Here is a 19,541-nt window from a genome sequence, read left to right on the forward strand (position 1 = left end):
ATGTTTTCTAAGAGAAGCAGGTGGTTGTAACGTAATTGGGCTTTGTTTACTTTTGATTGACAAGTATTAGGATTTCCTTATTTTGGATGTTACGTAATACGGAATGTTTTCCAAGAGATACAAGTCTCTGTTATGTTAATTACTTAAAAACAAACTAGGGCATAGAGAAAACCTTCAGGGCCCACTAGTGGAGAACCTTTGACACGCCGGGCCTTAGTGAGAAATTCCACTGGAGCCATAGCAACCAATCCAACCAGGACCCCTAGCAACCTTTTCAAATATGGGAGTGGGTTCCAAGCTGTCAATTCGAACGTGGGCCTTAGCAACCAATTTGAATTGGCGGCCCTAGCAGTCAATTCAAATATGGGCCCTAGAAACCAATTCCATCAGGGCCCTAGTAACAAATTTTAACAAGTCCCTAGTAATCGATTCCAATAAGGGGGGTCCGCTAGTCAAGTGGGGAGCCCCGGTTGTAACTGAGAATGACGCACTCTCACGTGACTTGTTTTTTCAGTGCCTTTGAGGAATCCCCACCTCTGACTAAGGAGGACACACCCTGGGGTGGGGGTGGGGAGGGATGCTAGGTAATGATGATGCGTCCTTCTGTGTTACGTAACACTCTGAGAGAATTTTCTCCGAGTTTTCTTTTTGCTTTCAAGGTTTATTTTTCACAAGGAACCCTTATGTACCAAAAATTTTTTTATCAAATTATTCATAATATTTCTATTCGAGGAATATTTTCTATGTAATAGCCTATTCCACGCACTGAGGATTCCCGGCCCATTTTCTAAAATGATTCAATGGATTGAGTATTTAATATATTAGTAATAATTGACACGCAGGGGAGAAAACTAGACTAGACATTGGTTACAATCGATTTGCACCTGAATATTAAGTAATAGCTTAGGGGGTATTATCAGAGAGTATTGGGGATTGTTCCTGGTGCATTTGTAAGTGATAGAGTCTTTTGCTCTATTGAAATTTGAATGTATTATCAGAGGTAAAATACAAGTGAAAGTATCATTATTATTGAGCCAAATTATGCCTAGGGCACTGAAATTTACATTATACAGGAACGTACTGATATTCTAACTAAAAAACTCATTTGTGACCCACAGCATTGGCTGACCGTCTCAAAAACATTGGGTCCTTTAAAAAAAATCTCTTTTATTCTTGTTTAAAGATTTAGCGTAGACTTTACGTTAAGGGGATATGCTACCTTAAAAATCCTATGGTGAATCTCTGCGTTCACTGACTGTCTCAAAAACATAGGGTTCGTTAGAGATACTTCTGATTCTGTTAGCGAAATTTAGCATAAAATTTTGCTTTAAGGTGATATGCTTCCTAAAAATTCATTTTGTGAGCCTCAGCGTCGGCTGATCATCTAAAACATATAGGGTCCATTAATAAAATCTCTTATTTTTATTATGGGATTTAGACTAGATTTGGCTTTAAGGTGATATGTTACCTTACAAATCGTTTCGTGAGCCTCTTTGTCTGCTGAACATCTCAAAAAAATAGGGTCAATTAAAGACATCTCTTTTATTCTTATAGCGAAATTTGGGATTCAACTTTGCTTTAAGGTGACATACATCCTAAAAAATAATTTTGTGAGCCTCAGCGTCGGCTGATCGTCTAAAACACATAGCTTCCATTAACGAAATCTGTTATTTTTGTTACAAGATTTAGCAGAGATTTTGCTTTAAAGCGATATGATACCTTAAAAATCCCTTTGTGAGCCTCAGCGCGGGGTAAACGTCTCAAAAATAATGGGTACGTTAGAATTTTATTTTGTTGTAACTAGATTTAGCATCGATTTGGCTTTAAAACGATATGGTACCTTAAGAAGTCATTTTTAAGCCTCAGTGTCAACTGACCGTCTGTAAAACATAGGGTCCATTATAGCGATCTCTTTTATTCTTTTAACAAGATGTAGGATAAACATTTTTCTTAAGGTGATACGCATCCTAAAAAAAAGCCAATGTTAAAGCTTGAATAATGATTTTCAAGGTAGAATATTGTCTTAAAACAAAATTTTATGCTAAATCTTGCTGCAAAAATAATACAGATGTCTTTTTCACACTATGTTTTGACAGACGCTGAGGCTTAAAAACGATTTTCAACGTAGCATATCGATTTAAAGCAAAATCTATGCTAAATCTCGCTACTAAATCAAAGAGATATCTTTAATGGACCCCATGTTTTTGAGACGGTGAGCCAACGCTGTGGTTCAATAAATGGATTTTAATGTAGTATATTGCTTTAAAGCAGAATCTAGGCTAAATCTCGCAACAAAATAGAAGAGATGTCTTTAATGGACATTATGTTTTGGAGACGGTCAGCCAATGCTGAGCCTCACAAAATGAGGAAAATTTTACACTAAAAGCCACAACAAAAATAAGACAGATGTCTTTAATCGAACTTATGTTTTGAGACCCTCAGCCAACGCTGAGGCTTGAAAGAAGATTTTAAATCTAGCATATCACGTTAAAGCAAAATCTTGCAACAAAAATAAGAGGTGTCTTTAGTGGACCCTATATTATTGAGACGGTCAGCCGACGCTGGAGCCTGAAAAAGGATTTTTAAGGTAGAATATCCCCTGAAATTAAAAGTATGCTAAATCTCGCAGCATTAATAAAGAGATATGTTTAATTAACCTTATATTTTTGAGACGGTTAGCCGATGCTCTGGGTGACAATTCATGTTCTTAGATAGAATATCGGTATTTACTTTTATAATATAAATTTCAGTGCCCTAGGAATAATGTGGTTCAATAATAATAATAATAATACTCACGCTTTTGTTTCATCTCTGATAACACATTCAAGTTCCAATGGAGTAAAAGAGTCTATTGCTAACAATTGCACTAACAACAAACTAAAATATTATCTGTTAATACCCCCTAAACCATTACTTAACGAGCTGGTGCATATCAGATGTAACCAATTTCTAGTAATCGATTTTCCCCCTCCATGTCAATTATTGCAGGCATATGAAACACACAATCCAGTTAATCATTCTAGAAAGTGAGCGGGGAATTTTCTTTGCATGGAATAGACTATCATGTAGAAACTAGTCTCAAAATAAAAAATATTATGAAAAGTTTACTGGTCTAGCTGTCTAGCGCTCCACTTCGTTGAGGGAAAATCTCATTTGAATCCTAATGTGGACAAAAATCTTTATAATATAATGTTCCCCTGATAAAAAAGTCTTGGAAGGAAAATGAAATCTCGAAGAATAAAATCTCTTGAAGTATTACTTATCACTCACGTTTACATCATCATTACGTAACATTCCTCCCCCTGCTCTCGTGTTTGACCTCCTCAGTTACAAGTAGGGATTCCCCACAGGCCCTAAGAAAACGAGTCATGCTAGAATGCGTCATTGTGTTGCGAGAGCAACACTTTGGTTTTGTCCCGTTTTTTTTTTGTTTTTTTTTCCTATGCCGCCGATCTCAGCTTATTCCTGGAAACTGGTAAGGGTCTAACCTGTGCGGTTTTTACGGAAAGTGTGGACCTCAGGCCGGATTGATGAATATGACATTACATTTTGGAAAGCTCCGTAGAACTCTTGCCTGGGGCCAAAAAGGATGGTTTTTGCTTGTCCTCGAGCCAGAGCCTATGGTGTGCGAAGTGAAGTGGAGTTATATAGCCTATGTCAGAGAGGAGTATCTGAAGTTGTGCAGCCAAGCTTTCGTTTCATCAAACCATGTTTCTGCTTTCGAGTGGAAAGCTCCGTTCTAGCAGGCAAGCAGGCAGGCACCAGTTTCAAATTGAAGATGGACTAAAATCCATAAGTGTTAAATATATGCGCTATTTCCCCGGCCCCACAGCCACTATATCTTCTTTGAGTGATAAATAGAAAAATTTACAGAAACAAAAAAGTGCGATTTTCCCACGGGTCCGAAAGTGCTGCCATCTATTGTTTCTAGCCATTTCTGTTCGTGATTTCAGCTGACTTTACCATTCTTTTTTTTCTACTTGGGATTGCAATAGAGAAATGGTATCAGATATACCTCTTAAACTTTAAAAGTTCTCTCATTGCTAAAGAAATTAGAGCTTATCCTTTGCTCCTTTCTAAGTGATGGTGTTAGAAAGTTGACCTCCGGCAAAAAAGTCAACTTTTGAACTAAGACAGATAGAATTTTTTTTTTCAATGACAATCGATAGACCTTGATGAGCTGATCAAAGTATATGTCATCCATTTTTTGTTACAAAAATTCCTTCATGACATACACCAGTTTGAAAGTTTCAAGGGGTTGACAACTTCAGTGGTAAGGTACACACTTGAACCAAAAATAGGCCGATACCAATTGTGAGATATGTAGGGGACTTCCAAGCAACAGTCGATTATTAGCTTATAATCATCTTTGGCAATGAGGGGTTTGCAACTTTTGCTGATTGGTGTACCTATTATCTGTTTCTGGTGTAATTGATGGTAAGAACAACTTGGTTCCCGATTGTAAGACATGTAGGGGAGTTGTAAGTAATAATCGGCTGTTAGGCTACAATGACTTCAGCGACAAGGGGTTTGGAACTTTTGCTAGTTGGTGTACCCATTATTTGTTTCCGGTGAACTTGGATGTATATCCCGGGAGAGGGACTTGTAAGTAAGAATCGGTTGCTAGAGGAGGCTCACGAGGGGCTACAAATTTGTGCAAATTGGTACACATCTATGGAATCAGGGACCCATAAATTTCCTGTAATGACTCGCCATCCAATAATAAGCGATCCTGGATGGCGAGTCATTACAGGAAATTTATGGGTCCCTGATGGTATTTTGATCCTGAAAAGTTACAGATAGCTTTATAATACCAACTAGATTACATAAGATAATGTTCCAAGTTTCCATCCATCACGATGTCTACGATTGAAAAGGATAAAGTTCAACCGGCTGCAAAGTGACATTTAGGGGCCTAGTAAGTAATAATCGGCTGTTAGTGTGGACCTCGGGCCGGATTGATGAATATGACATTATATTTTGGAAAGCTCCGTACGACTCTTGCCTGGGGCCAAAAAGGATGATTTTTGCTTGTCCTCGAGCCAGAGCCTATGGTGTGCAAAGGATAAAGTTCAACTGGCTGCAAAGTCAATTTACTCCCTTCTTCCATTTTTTTTTTCAACCCTGAGGAATAGCCTTTGATCATCTGATTACTGATTGTGTTATTCTTTGTCTCTCACGGAAGAGGGACTTGGAAGCAAGAATGGGTTGCTAGAGGAGGTTCATGAGGGGCTACAAATTTGTGCAAATTGGTGCACATCTACGGTATTTGATCCTGAAAAGTTACAGATAGCTTTATAATACCAACTAGATTATATAAGATAATGTTCCAAGTTTCCATCCGTCACGATGTCTTCGATTGAAAAGGATAAAGTTCAACTGGCTGCAAACTCAATTTAGTCCCTTTTTCCGATATTCTTTTGCTGTTGTTTTTTCAACGCTGAAGAATTTGATCATGTGATTACTGATTGTGTTCTTCTTTGAATATGCCGTTTTGAAAGCTTTGATAGTTTTGACAACTTCAGCATTTAACCGATAGCGAAGAAACAAAACCAAAGTGTTGCTCTCGCAACACTTTAATCGGCAAAGCCGGACAAAGGTTGCCGCAACACTTCACGTTGCCCAGGCAACGTAGGTCTAGTTCTCAGTTACAACCGGGGGAAACCTATTTGACTAGTGGCGCCATCAGAAATGGTTTCTAAAGGCCCGTTAAAATTGGATGCTAGAGTCTAGGTTGAATTGGATGCCAGGGGCCCGTCGGCATTGACTGCTAGAGGGTCCTAGTTGGAATGGCTGCTAGGCCTCCCCGTTAGAAGTGACTGCTAGGCCCCCTTGGAATTGGGGCTAGGACCCCCGGTGAAATCTAATGAAAGCCCCTCCCAGGGGTTAGGGGCCCAGTGAAACTGAATTCTTGGGCATCAATGAAATTTGATACTAGTCCTCGTTGGAATTGGTCACTAGGGTCCCTTGGAGTTGGTTGCTAGGGCCCCTGTTAGAATCGAATGCTAGCCCCTCATTGAAATTGGATGCTTGGGACCAGTAAAATTGGATCCTAGACCCCCCTGGCGGGTAGGTCAGGTTAAGGGCCCGTTGAAATTGGATGCTTGGTACCCGATGGAATTGGATGCTAGTGCGCCGTTTGAATTGGTTGCCAGGGTCCCGTTGGAATCAGTTGCTAGGGTCCTGTTGGAATTGGATGCTAGGGCCTCCATTGAAATTGACCTCTAAGACCCCCGTTGCAACTGGTTGCTGGGATCCTATTGGAATTGACTACTAGGGGCCCCCTCCCCCGGTTAGAAGGTTGTTAGGGGCCCCAGTTGAATTGTTTGCTTAGGCCCCGGTGGAATTTCTAGCATCCAGCGTCTTGACGGTTTCTCCACTAATGAGCTTTGAAGGTTTTTTCCTGGTCTTCGCTGGTTTTATAAGTAAATAATATAACAGACTTCTGCATCTCTCAGAAAACATTCCCTATTGCATAACAACCAAAAGTAAATAATACCCTATTACGTAACAACTGAAGTATACAAACCATATTTTCTGTTCCCGTCTACGAGCGTCTTACGGATTACTTGTTGCCAATAAGTATCGTTTCAAATGTCCTCTCCTTGCCCGGCTATACAATGCTTTTACTACCCCTCATCGGCTTGCTTTGGTTCCCTTCTGGAAAATATTCACAGATACCAAAAAGAAAGCCATTTGCAGCGCATTTTACAGATATGCTAAGTTTCTCCTGCGTCTCCCTTTGTGGCACAGCAATGGCGACATCTCCAGGAAATATAAGGTCACCAACCCTTCCATGGCCATAGAGAGAAGAATCTCCAAATTCAGTACCAATGTTTTAAGAGCTAACCACCCCTGGACTAGTGTTATTTTATAATATTTTTAGTGGAAGTGTATTTAAATTTTTGTGCTTTTATTTCTTTTTCTTTTATATACTCCGTCTTTTCCGTTTTTTACGGGTAATAAATTAATAATAATAATAAATACGTAAAAACTAAAAGTAAACAAACCCTATTGCGTAATAGCCAAATGTATCTCTTAGAAACATCTCCTATTATGTATCAGATACCTGCATCTCTTAGGAAACATTCTCTATTACGTAACAAGCACCTGTGTCTTCAAGAAAATTAATAATACCTGTCTTGAAGAAGTTTCTTAAAACAAGTGTTGGGGTCGGGATTTAAAGGCAGTAAGTATCTCTCAAAGTAATTATGCCGTCACTACAATTTCCTAGCTTACAGGCATCTCTCCCGGGACTGTTGGGGGGGGGGTCATTTTACCCCTAAAGACAAAGTTATCTGCTCTTTCAGCAAGACTGAACAAAATGGCTGTATCAATATTTTCACGAGATGACTTTGGGGAAGAAAGGGGTGTAGGAGGGGGGCAATTTACCCTCCAATCTTTTTGATCACTTAAAAAGGACACTAAATATTTTAATTTCCGTTCAAATGCTCTCTTATCCTTTCTTCTAGGACTATTTTTTCAATACGACCACCTCTGGAGAAAAAACAAACAAACAAGCAAATAAACACTCATCAGTGATATTTCTTCTGGAAATTCTAGCATAAATCCACATTTTTGTATGAATGAGCTTTAAACTTCTATAATAGAGTTCTCTGGTACGAAAAACCTAATGGTTTGATTTTCATTAAGATTACTTGAATTTTAGGGGGTGTTTCCCCTTATTTTGAAAATCAAGCACATTTTTTCTGGCTCGTGGCTTTTGATGAGGTAATACTAACTTGATGGATCTTATATATTTGGAATCAGCATAATAAGCTGATTCTTTTGATGTATCTATTGATATCAAATTTCCGTTTTTACAGTTTTGGTTACTATTGAGCCGAGCCACTCCTTACGCACAATTCGTTACCATGACATGTTTGATTGGTCTGAAAATACTAATTATATTAAAGACCAACGGTATATTGTGACAAGCTAGAGAAAAAATAAACGAAAATAAATGAAAAATAAATAATAGGCAAAAAACAGTAAACAGCAAAGAAACAAAAAAAAAATCCAAAACAAGGAAATTTTCCAGTATTTTAGAAGTAGCAAAAAATGGTAGCATAAAATTTATAAGGCATACATCCTCCTTCAAAGGCTACTTGTTACTAGACTCCAAAGTTCAAATTGACCCTCTTCCCAAATAAAAGAAAAATAGGTATTTTCTCGTCTTCTAACTGATCGACTCCCTTACATAGAAGAGCTGATATAAAAAGATAATTTGATCGCTTAGTTTTCATTGCTCTAAGTTTTCTCTACCCTCAACTCTTGGGCTAAATGTAGGTTTTTGGAATGACAGAGATACGATACTTTATTAATAAACACAATTATAACTCTTTACATTACAAATCTACTGCACTGATGGAAAAACATACATTTTTGTTGGCGTACAGCAGTAAATCAAAGGGACTTTTAACACAATAACAGTCTTATTTAGCCAAGAGGGGTAGTTTTTGAATGTTCACTGTTTAAAAGGTAACCTATTAGAAACACTCCCAACAAAGAGTGAGTTTTAAATCACAGAAAAACATAGAGCTCGGTTTCTTGTGATGTAATAATAAAATATAAATTAAAGGGTACTATCAAACTTTTAAAAACGTACCAAATGTTTTTTTCATGAATTTTTATTACGTTTCTGCAAGTTGGAAAAGCATTAATTTCAGGTGAGGGTTAAAGCTTCTTAATCCATTGTCTAAATATGGCCTTGATGACGTATTTCTGTGTGCTTAAGATTTCATTTGTTTATCATATATTAGAAAAACAAATCTAATCGATTCTAAAAACCAAGCAAATTTGAATGGTCCCACCTTCAAGAATCTAATTGGATTGACTATGTGAAATCTTAAGCCAATCACAGGATTCAGAAGTATTTTAGTTACATGACTTCTGTAGCTTCTGGTTTTTCAGATGGTACAACTGATGTAACTAGGACACTGCATTATGGTAAGCCAACTGAATGGCATAAAGAAACTTACACTAGAGTATTGATGGGACACATAGATTTGGGACTTTTAACATTCCCCGAGGGAACAACTGACAAAGATGTAGACATCATTGCAAGGGCACCACTTTACAGTGCAGGTTTAGATTACAGACATGGGACAGGACATGGAATTGGCGCTTTTCTAAGCGTCCATGAAGGTAAGATCTTTAGCTTCGATAGAAGGTAGGGCAAAACTCTTGCCATTATAATATTATTACAAGTAGGTCATCAATTCTCTGTAATAAAATAAAATAAAGTAAATTTTGCCTTCCTGAATCAAATTTTTATTCTAGCTAGTAAAGTATATGTGGACTTCAGTGTCAAAAATTTCCCCAGGTAATAATTAAACGGTGCTGCTTCAGAGAAGTGGAGTTCCAGGAGGCTACCTAAATGCTTAGAGGGTGCAGTTTTTCAGGGATGATTATTATTCTCGGCATATTTTGATACACCAATTAAAACTGAGTGTGAAAACGAGGGTCGAAAGAGGAAGTAGTAGGCGTCCTCAAGTTCAAGAGAGCGTTAGATCAAACAGTCCGTAGTAACAAACTTTACAGTGCGATGTATCAAATAAAAACTGAAACTAAAGACAAACTTTTGATTACAATATACGCAGCAATATAATGAAAAATCTATTTTGGTTCTAAATATTCAAAATTTATCAATTTTATGGCTGCTCAGCAAAAACTATTATCACGTTAAAATTTGTACAGTTTCAGAAACTGGAATTCTATTCGTTCAAAATTGAATTTAAATGTGATAGAAATTATGCAATGAAATGTATCATCCATGAGAACCGTTTTACTTTTCTGAAGATGAATGCTCACACATTTGACCATCCACAGCCCATAGCCGTGGATTACAGCACAAACACAGAAATAAACATACACCATTTAAAACAAGAAAAAAAAGAAGAAAGACAGAAGGAGATAGGAAGACTGTTTTCCTACTTTAGTAATTAATATAGATCAGTACTTGAATGAGGCCTTAACCCTACTCATCCATCCAATTACATAGATCAAACAGTATAGCCATAGTCAATCAACTGTAAAGAAAAAATTCATGGACAGGCAGTGGTGTCGTATGCAAGTATAAGTCGTCATTTACCAAATAATAAAACAATAAAAAAGACAAATGATTCAGGGGCGACAACCCAACATAAAGGCTCATCAGGAAAATACACACTTGCCTATAAGGTTTCGGCACTTTAAATTCCCTACCCAGGCAAGTGGTGTGCCTACCGAAGATTCCCTATGGCATCCCCATACCAGGTATCACCCCCGAAATATATGCCTATTAAAAATTAAAACAATGTAAAACAATTAAATAAGCCCAGAACTTATTTTTTGCCCGAACTTGGTTTTGGCCCTCGGGTATTTATGCTAACCTGCACGATCCTACCTATCCAATATATATATATATATATATATATATATATATATATATATATATATATATATATATATATATATATATATATATATATATATATGCCACCTATAAAAAGTATTGCCACCCTAGGAGTGGTATACTTTTTTGAAATGTCTAGTTTATTCGTGTTTTTATTTTGTATATATTTGTTCCTATTTTTGACTGTGTATTTCTTTTTCTTCTTTTTGATACTCTATCGCCATGCCTTTGTGTTTATTGATGGGTTATAAAATACATTCATTTTGAATGAATATTCATTCATATATATATATATATATATATATATATATATATATATATATATATATATATATATATATATATATATATATATATATATATATATATATATAATTTATTGATTCAATAGATGTCTTAAAGGCTAACTAAAAATATTTTTCTATCTTACGGCAAACGCATAAAACATCGGTACGCTCAAATCAAGCAATTTGTGATGACGAACTGTAACCCTGCCTCCCTGATATTTACGCTAAAGCGAAATAGTAATTTGAGAACACTTCTTATTTCAGCTTAATAATAAATAACGTTTAAATAAATAAACGTTTAAATAAAAGAATAGGGGAATGAAAGGGTTGAAATGGCGAAATCCTTCACATTTGGAATTATAGCTGTTCAAATTTAGTTCCAATTTTGGTTTTTACTTTCATTGAAAAGGGTTTTTTTTTTCATTATTTAGCTTTTACCTAGAATAGAAGATAAGAGATCATATAATTGGCACTGATGCATGTCTCCCTAGGGCCCCCTAGTTTTCAGGGGATCCCTGAAAACCCATTTGTTAATTCCTTTAAAAGATAATTCAAGAGATATGTCTCAAGGAAGAAAACCTAGACAAATAGTTGACTGGTTGTATGCATATGCATGGCCCAAAATTTGAGCTGCCTGACACCATAAATTTTATCATAATGCTCATAATGCAAAAAATATTTCACGGGGTGAAACGAAGATCGCTTGGCAATTCCCTCTGATGGCATTCTCTTTTTTTTTGCTTCAAGAGATGAAGAAAGAATGAGTGTGCTCTTGCCATAATAAACGTGATGTTATTTTCCTTTATGTATTAAGAGCTAGACTACTCATTTCTAAAATTAAACAAAATACCATACATAATTTTACCTGATTCCTCAAGCGTTTTTGCCACCTTCTTCCTTTTATTCTTTGCAGCGTCTATCATACAACATAGGATATGATCTAGTGCTTGTTATTAATTTGTTTAACATCCATTTCTATTTTTTTCAAATATCGCTTCGCTAAGCGGTTTTATCCTTCTTACTTTTTATGGCACTTGGTATTAACCAAGTGACATCACAAATTCTGTCGGTCTGTCGGTCGCGGTTTTGCTACTTTAGGCACTTCCAGGTAAGCTAGGACGATGAAATTTGGCAGGCGTATCAGGGACCGGACCAGATTAAATTAGAAATAGTCGTTTCCCGATTTGACCATCTGGGGGGAGGGGGCCCGTTAATTCGGAAAAAATAGAAAAACTGAAGAGCTGATATTTTAAATCCCGACCAGATCTGGTGATATTGGGGAGGGGGAGTTGGGAGTGGGAAACCTAACATCTTGGAAAACACTTAGAGTGGAGGGATTGGGATGAAACTTGGTTGGAAAGATAAGCACAAGTCCTAGATACATGATTGACATAACCGGAACGGATCCGCTCTCTTTGTGGTAGTTGGGGGGGGTAACTCTGAAAAATTAAAAAGATGAGGTATTTTTAACTTACAAACGGGTGATCGGATCTCAATGAAATTTGATATTTAGAAGGATATCGTGTCTCAGAGCTCTTATTTTAAATCCCGACCAGATCTGGTGACATTGGGGGGGGGGGGGAGTTGAGAGGGGGAAACCTAAAACTTGGAAAACACTTAGAGTGGAGGGATCGGTATGAAACTTGGTGGGAAAAATAAACACAAGTCCTAGATACATGATTGACATAATCAGAACGGATCCGCTCTCTTTGGGGCAGTTGGGGGGGGGGGGTTAATACTGAAAAATTAGAACAAATGAGGTGGGTGATCGAATCTCAATGAAATTTGATATTTAGAAGAATATCGTGTCTCAGAATTCTTATTTTAAATCCCGACCAGATCTGGTGACATTGGGGGGAGTTTGGAGGGGGAAACCTAAAACTTGGAAAACACTTAGAGTGGAGGGATCGGTATGAAACTTGGTGGGAAAAATAAACACAAGTCCTAGATACATGATTGACATAATCGGAACGGATCCGCTTAATTCTGAAAAAATTGAAAAATGACGTATTTTCAACTTACGAAGGAGTGATCGGATCTTAATGAAATTTCATATTTAGAAGGACCTCGTAACTCAGATCTCTTATTTTAAATCTCAACAGGATCCAGCGTAATCGGAGGGGGCAGCTGGGGGGTACTGGAAATCTTTGAAAATACTTAAAGCGGTTAGATCAGGATTAAACTGGATGGGAAGAATAAAAACCTGTCTAAGATACGTGACTGACATAACCGGACCGGATCTGCTCTCTTTGGTGGAGTTCGGGGGGGGGGGGGTAATTTTGAAAATTGAGGTATTTGTAACTTACGAAAGGGTGACCAGATCTTAATGAAATTGGATATTTAGAAGGATCTTGTGCTTTAAAGCTCTAATTTAAATTCCGACCAAATCCTGTGACATTGGGGTGATTGAAGGGGGAAATCGGAATTCTTGGAAAACGTGAAAATTGGGGTATTTTTCTCTTACGAATAGGTTACCAGATCTTAATGAAATTTGATATTTAGAAGGAATTCATGTCTCAGGACTCTTTTTTCAAATCCCGACCAGATCTTTTGACATCGGGGGGAGTTGGAGGGGGAAACCTTGGAAAACACTTTGAGTGGAGGAATCGGGATGAAGCTTGGTGGATAGAATATGCAAATGTCCTTGATACTTGATTGACGGAACCGTACTGGATTCGCCCTCTTTGGGGGGAGGGGTTCAGTGATTTGGCGAGTTTGGTACTTCTGGACGTGCTAGGACGATGAAAATTGGTAGGCGTGTCAGGGAGATGCACAAATTGACTTGATAAAGTCGTTTTCCCAAATTCGACTATCTGGGGGGCTAAAGGGAGAGAAAAAATTAGGTATTTATAACATACGAGCGGGTGATCTGATTTTAATGAATTTTGATATTTAGAGGGACATCGTGACTCTGAGCTATTATTTTAAATCCTGTGATTTAACATATGATATGATCTCTTGGCTCTTAGCTCTGCATGCCTCGTCACAAGTGCCATATGAGCTCTTGTTGTGTCTTGGCGATGCAATTTTCGCTAGACGAAAAAATATTGGTAATCAGTTAGAACTAAGCTTAAAAAGAGTTTTCCAACAGTTGGAGATGGGCGAAGGCTATTTAGCAACCTGTAAAATCTTGACATATTGCAAAAACCTATTAAAATATCAGTCTGATGTACACATTAAAAATAATCAAATGCATTATTATTTATCAAATGGTAAATTTAGGTCAGTCTAAAACATATGAATATCTCATTCAAAGAGAATTAAATCTCGTAAGAATCTTACACATTCTCAATCTAATTTATACATCATCAGTGACCCAATAAATGATTGTACATTAGATAGTAAAATATATGGTAAACAAAAAACCGACCATTAATTTACCTGTACCAGATCTCGCTGAAAGGAATTATTTACCAGAGGACGAAATCATTAAATCTTTTAAGGAGCTCTTTGGAAGAAAATTATTATTTCTCAGATGGTAAAATTTATTATTAAAATCATGGTAAAACCAAATATTAGACTATTTCCTTTTTAACAGGTCCAATTCAAGTGAGAGATGAAGGAGAAGAGAGGAGCTCTTTGGAAGAAAATTATTATTTCTCAGATGGTAAAATTTATTGATTCAATAGCTGCATTAATTGCTTTCTAATTTTTTTTTCTATCTTTCTAGCTCTGGACTTAGGCAAAGGCTACGTAGAAAGTACTTACATGTCAATTGGTGAGTGGGATAACTGGGTGTGCTAGTAGTTGATGGATGCTATGGGTGTAATCGAGTTTGCAGTGTCTAAATTCTAGCCTAAAACCACCACCTCATATATATGGTTGTTGCTTTGTTAAATGAAACAAAATGAACGGGACAAATTTGTACAATAAAAGTATAGAAATTTCAGCTACCCTTACTTTTGCTTCAAAACTAGATAATGATATTTAGCAACTAGATAAGATAAATCAGAAAAACAAAACTAAGCTTATATACGCTAATTGACAGTCCGACATCAAAGGATGTTGATTTCCATTTTTAAAAAATAATTGTAGAGAATAAAACGAGTCATATTTATCGACCCAATTATTTAGTTTGGGATGGAGGTCAGTGGCGTGACTCTGTAAGCTCAGCCAGAGTCAACCCAGCTCTAAATGGGTACCTGGAGAAATTGGAGAAGGTAAACAAAAAGGGCGTGCGAAACCACAGGATAGTTGGCCCCCCAATCCCCCATTGCACTTCCTGACTGAAGGGCCGAGAAACGGAGATCAGCACCGTCGGTAGGGATTGTAATGTCCTATGCCGAATTCTTTACCTTTACCTTTTACATATTTTTCGATATATTTCGTATGATCGAGGTGTTCTCTGTTTTAATTCTTAGAACAGTTTTTATTTAGTCTAAAAAACGTACTAATAAATTTCATCAAGTTTAGTTTTACCTATCAAAAGTGACGAGCCTGAGAAAATTTGCCTTATTTTAGAAAATAGGGGAACCACCCCCTAAAAGTAATACAATCTTAACGAAAATTACACTATCAAATTCAGCAAATCAGAGAACCCTATTGTAGAAGTTTCATGCTCCTATCTACAAAAATGTGGAATTTTATATTTTTTGCCAGAACACGAATGCGTGTTTATTTGTTGTTTTTTCCCAGGGGTGATCGTATCAACTCAGTGGTCCTAGAATGTCGCGAGAGGGCTCATTCTAATGGATATTAAAAGTTTTAGTGCCCTTTTTAAGTGACCAAAAACAATTGGAGGGCACCTAGGCCCCCTCCCACGCTCATTTCCCCCCCAAAGTCAACGGATCAAAATTATGAGATAACTATTTTATTCACCATAGTCAAAAAACCTAATGACTATGTCTTTGAGGACGACTTACTCCCCCACAGTTCCCATGGGAGGGGCTGCCAGTTACAAACTTTGACCATTGTTTACATATACTATTGGCTATTGGAAAGTGTAGGCTACAGACGTTTTCAGGGAAATCATTTTGGTTGGGGGGGCGGAGAAATTGAGGAGGTTGGTTACGTGGGAGGATCTTTCCATGGAGGTTTTTGTCATGGGGGAAGAGAATTTCAACGAAGGTGGCGCAGGATTTTCTAGCATTATTTTTAAAAAATGAAAAAAAAATTATGAAATGAGCAGCATTAAAACTTAAAACGAACTGAAATTATTACGCATATGAGGGGTTCACCTCCTCCTAATACCTCGCTCTTTACGCTAAAGTATTTTTTAGTAATTTCAACTATTTATTCTACGGCCTTTGGGACTCAGGGGTCATTCTTAAGGAATTGGGACAAAATTCAAGTTTTAGTGTAAAGAGTGAGGTATTGACAAGGGGGTGAACCCCCCATATACGTAATAAAAACATACGAATATAGAAGTTTTTTACATAATTCGTAAATTACGTATATTTTTAACTAATGAAAATGTTCGTAAAAAATTAAAAGTTCTAGTTGCCTTTTTAAGTAATAAAAAAATTGGATGGCAACTAGGCCTCCTCCACCGCTCCCTTTTTCTCAAAATCTTGCGATTAAAACTACGAGAAAGCCATTTAGCCAAAAAAAAAATAATATACAAATTTTGTTTTAATTATTTGTGTGCGGAGAGCAAAAATCAAAACATGCATTAATTCAGAAACGTTCAGAAATTAAATAAAAACAAGTTTTTTTAACCTAAAGTAGTTAAACTTAAAGTAGTTTAACTAAAGTAGTTTGTTACTGTTTTAAAAAGTAGAATTAAGAGAAAGAGTCAAACTTTAGTGTAAAGAGCGGGGCGTTGAGGCCCCTTTCATATACGGAGTATTTTCTGTTCGTTTTAATTTTTAGTGTCACTCCTTACTTTTCTTTAAAAAAACAATTGTTTTTTTATTTAATCATTTTTATAAGGAGAAACATCTACTCAAACCTTTGGAATATTTAAGAAGAATTAAATAAAAAAAAAACAAGTTTTTTGAAATGAAAGTAAGGAGCGACATTAAAACTTAAAACGAACAGAAATTACTCCTTATATGAAAAGGGCCATTCCTCCTCGATACCCCGCTCTTTACGCTAAAGTTTTTTATTGTTTTAAAAAGTAAGAGTTGCGAGAAAGAGTCAAACTTTAGCGCAAGGAGCGGGGTGTCGAGGGGGAAAAGCCCCTTTCATATAAGGAGTAATTTCTGTTCGTTTTAAGTTTTAATGTCGGTCCTTACTTTCATTTCAAAAAACTTGTTTTTTTTTATTTAATTTCTGAAAGTTTTTGAATTAATGCATCTCTGATTTTGGCTCTCCGTACATAAATTATTAAAAATGAAATCTGCTATTAATTCTTTTTTTGGTTAAATGGCTTTCTCTTAGTTTTTATCAGACGATTTTGAGGAATAAGGGGTGGGGAAGGGGGCCATGTTGCCCTCCAATTTTTTCGGTTACTTATAAAGGCAACTAGAACTTTTAATTTTTAACGAACGTTTTTATTAGTAAAAAATATACGTAACTTAAGAATTAACTTACGTAACAAACTTTTATATTCTTATATTTTCGATTATATATATGAGGGAGTTTGTCCCCTCGTTAATACCTCGCTCTTCACACTAAATCTTAAGTTTTGTCCCAATTTCTTAAGAATGACCCCTGAATCAGAAAGGCCGTAGAATAAATAGCTGAAACTACTAACAATAATTTAGCATAAAGAGCGAGGTATTTATCTCCTTCTAAATACCTCGCTCTTTATGCTAAAGTATTTTTAGAACCCCTCATATAACTTTTGGTCAAAGTTAGTAACTTGCAGCCCCTCCTTCAGGGACTGTGGGGGGTAAGTCATCCCCAAAGATATAGTTATTATGGTTTTCGACTAAGCGGAATAAAATGGCAATCTCAAAATTTTGATCCGTTGACTCTGGGAAAAAAATGAGCGTGGGAGGAGGCCTAGGTGCCCTCCAAATTTTTCGGTCACTTAAAAAAGGCACTAGAACTTTTCATTTCCATTAGAATGAGCCCTTTTGCAACACTCTACGACCACTTGGTCGATACGATGACCCCTGGGAAAAAAAAAAACAAAAAACAAACTAACAAACAAATAAACACGCTCCCGTGATTAGTCTTCTGGCAAAAAATACGAAATCCCACATTTTTGTAGATTGGACCTTCAAATTTTTTCTATAGGATTCTCTGATACGCTCAATGCGATGGTGTGATTTTCGTTACGATCGTATGACTTTTAGGGGGTGTTTCCCCCTATTTTCCAAAATAAGGCAAATTTTCTCAGGCTCGTAACTTTGGATGACATAGACTAAATTCGATAAAACTTATATATTTGAAATCAGCATAAAGATCCGATTCTTTTGATATATCTTTTAGCATCGAAGTTCCGTTTTTTAGAGTTTCGTTTACTATTGAGCCGGGTCGCTCCTTACTACAGTTCGTTACCACGAACTGTTTGATCAGATGAAGAAACTTCAGATTCAGATATGTTTCGATGCTAAGAACCAAATGAGGTATTTAAACTCAGTTTGTAGCAATAGATCCAGTTTGACAAATCTAAAACCATAGTTATACATATCGGTTACAAAAAAAGCTGAAGACTTTTAAAATTCTCTCAGAAGAAAGTGTCTCCTTGTACATTGCAGCTCCTTCTATCTAACCACCGGTGCAAAAAGAAAAAAACAAAAACACGTATATTCTCTTGCAAGGATTAAAAACATAGTGACTAATTTTGCTTAATTGAAAAGGACTCTCTTCAGGTATAAGTTGTACAAAGCCTCATTATTGTTTTCTGATCATCGGTTAGCTTTGAATTCCGAATCCTTACTAATTATGCATCCATCGCTGTAACCATGATTATAAGAAATACAAGATTATAAGAAATCTTCCCCAAGTCAGCTCTTAGTCTGAGTTTCTAATATTTATTGACAACAATGACTGTTTTAAATGAGTTTTTGCTTTCTTACTCTGATATTTTCTATTTAAGATTTCTATTTGGTAGCCTTCTGATGTTTCTTGGTTGAGTGCTGAGTATTTTGTTTGTGTTGTTGTAGTTCAATTTTTTTTTCGTGTAGCCCTTTACTAGCTTTTGTACATTTTTGGTACTTCTTGTTCATCTTTTGTTTTATTTGTGCTTGAACTAATCAAGTTTTGCTTTATTTTGGCATGTAAAATTGGAGTCTGAAGTGTTTTCTATTAAAAAACTATCATAAATTTTAAAAAGAATTTTATTTTTGTACTATACTGCAATGTTTTCAATTTTCTCCTTTTTCAATGGCACTACAACGCTTTTCAACTAGCTGCCTATGTAAACTAATGCTAGTGCAGTATTGTGTGTCTTACTCAGTTTTAATGAGAGAAGAAAAAAGGGAGGAAGAGAGAGAGAGAGAGAGAGAGAGAGAGAGAGAGACGGAATGTGACAAAAAGAAAGTGGTACCGTTGAATGGACAAATTCTATAAATATGTCTAGCCAGGAGGTGTTGGATTGCGCAAATATATTTGCCTTTAACTTTATTCCAATATTTTCAAAAATTCAGACAAGGACTTCTCATAACAAAAAGGAATAAGGACTAAATTAATTTGCAAACAATAGCTTCGGTTGTAAAAAAGGTAGGGTATGAAAGCCTGAATTTTTTCTAATTTATTTAAACATTATCGATTTGAGTGAAATCAAATTTCATCTAATATACACAAAAGCTAAAAAAGTTTGAAAGGAAAAATCGATGGAAAATATAAGCTGCATCTAAAAAGGAACTAAAAATAGGCTAAAGTAAAAAGTTACGAAAGACTTTGTTTTCTGTCGGATTGACACTTCCAGCCATAATAAAAATCTAAGTTTTGTTCGAGTGTTTATCCAAATTTAGTTTTCCCTTTAAAGCCAATCCCTTTTAAAGGTAAATAGTATTTATTCACAT

The 19,541-nt window shown here is 36.3% G+C and overlaps 1 protein-coding gene across 1 annotated transcript in view; it reads left to right on the top strand.

The window, feature by feature from the left end:
• LOC136034085 (xaa-Pro aminopeptidase 1-like) overlaps nt 1–19,541 on the top strand; it is a 127,969-nt gene that overhangs the window by 93,085 nt on the left and 15,343 nt on the right. The window contains exons 16-17 of the mRNA XM_065715213.1: nt 8,914–9,147; nt 14,222–14,290. Coding sequence (XP_065571285.1) covers nt 8,914–9,147; nt 14,222–14,290 — 303 coding nt within the window. The remainder of the gene's footprint in view (nt 1–8,913; nt 9,148–14,221; nt 14,291–19,541) is intronic.

The sequence above is a fragment of the Artemia franciscana genome, chromosome 2, assembly GCF_032884065.1.
Source record: "Artemia franciscana chromosome 2, ASM3288406v1, whole genome shotgun sequence".
NCBI lineage: Eukaryota > Metazoa > Arthropoda > Branchiopoda > Anostraca > Artemiidae > Artemia > Artemia franciscana.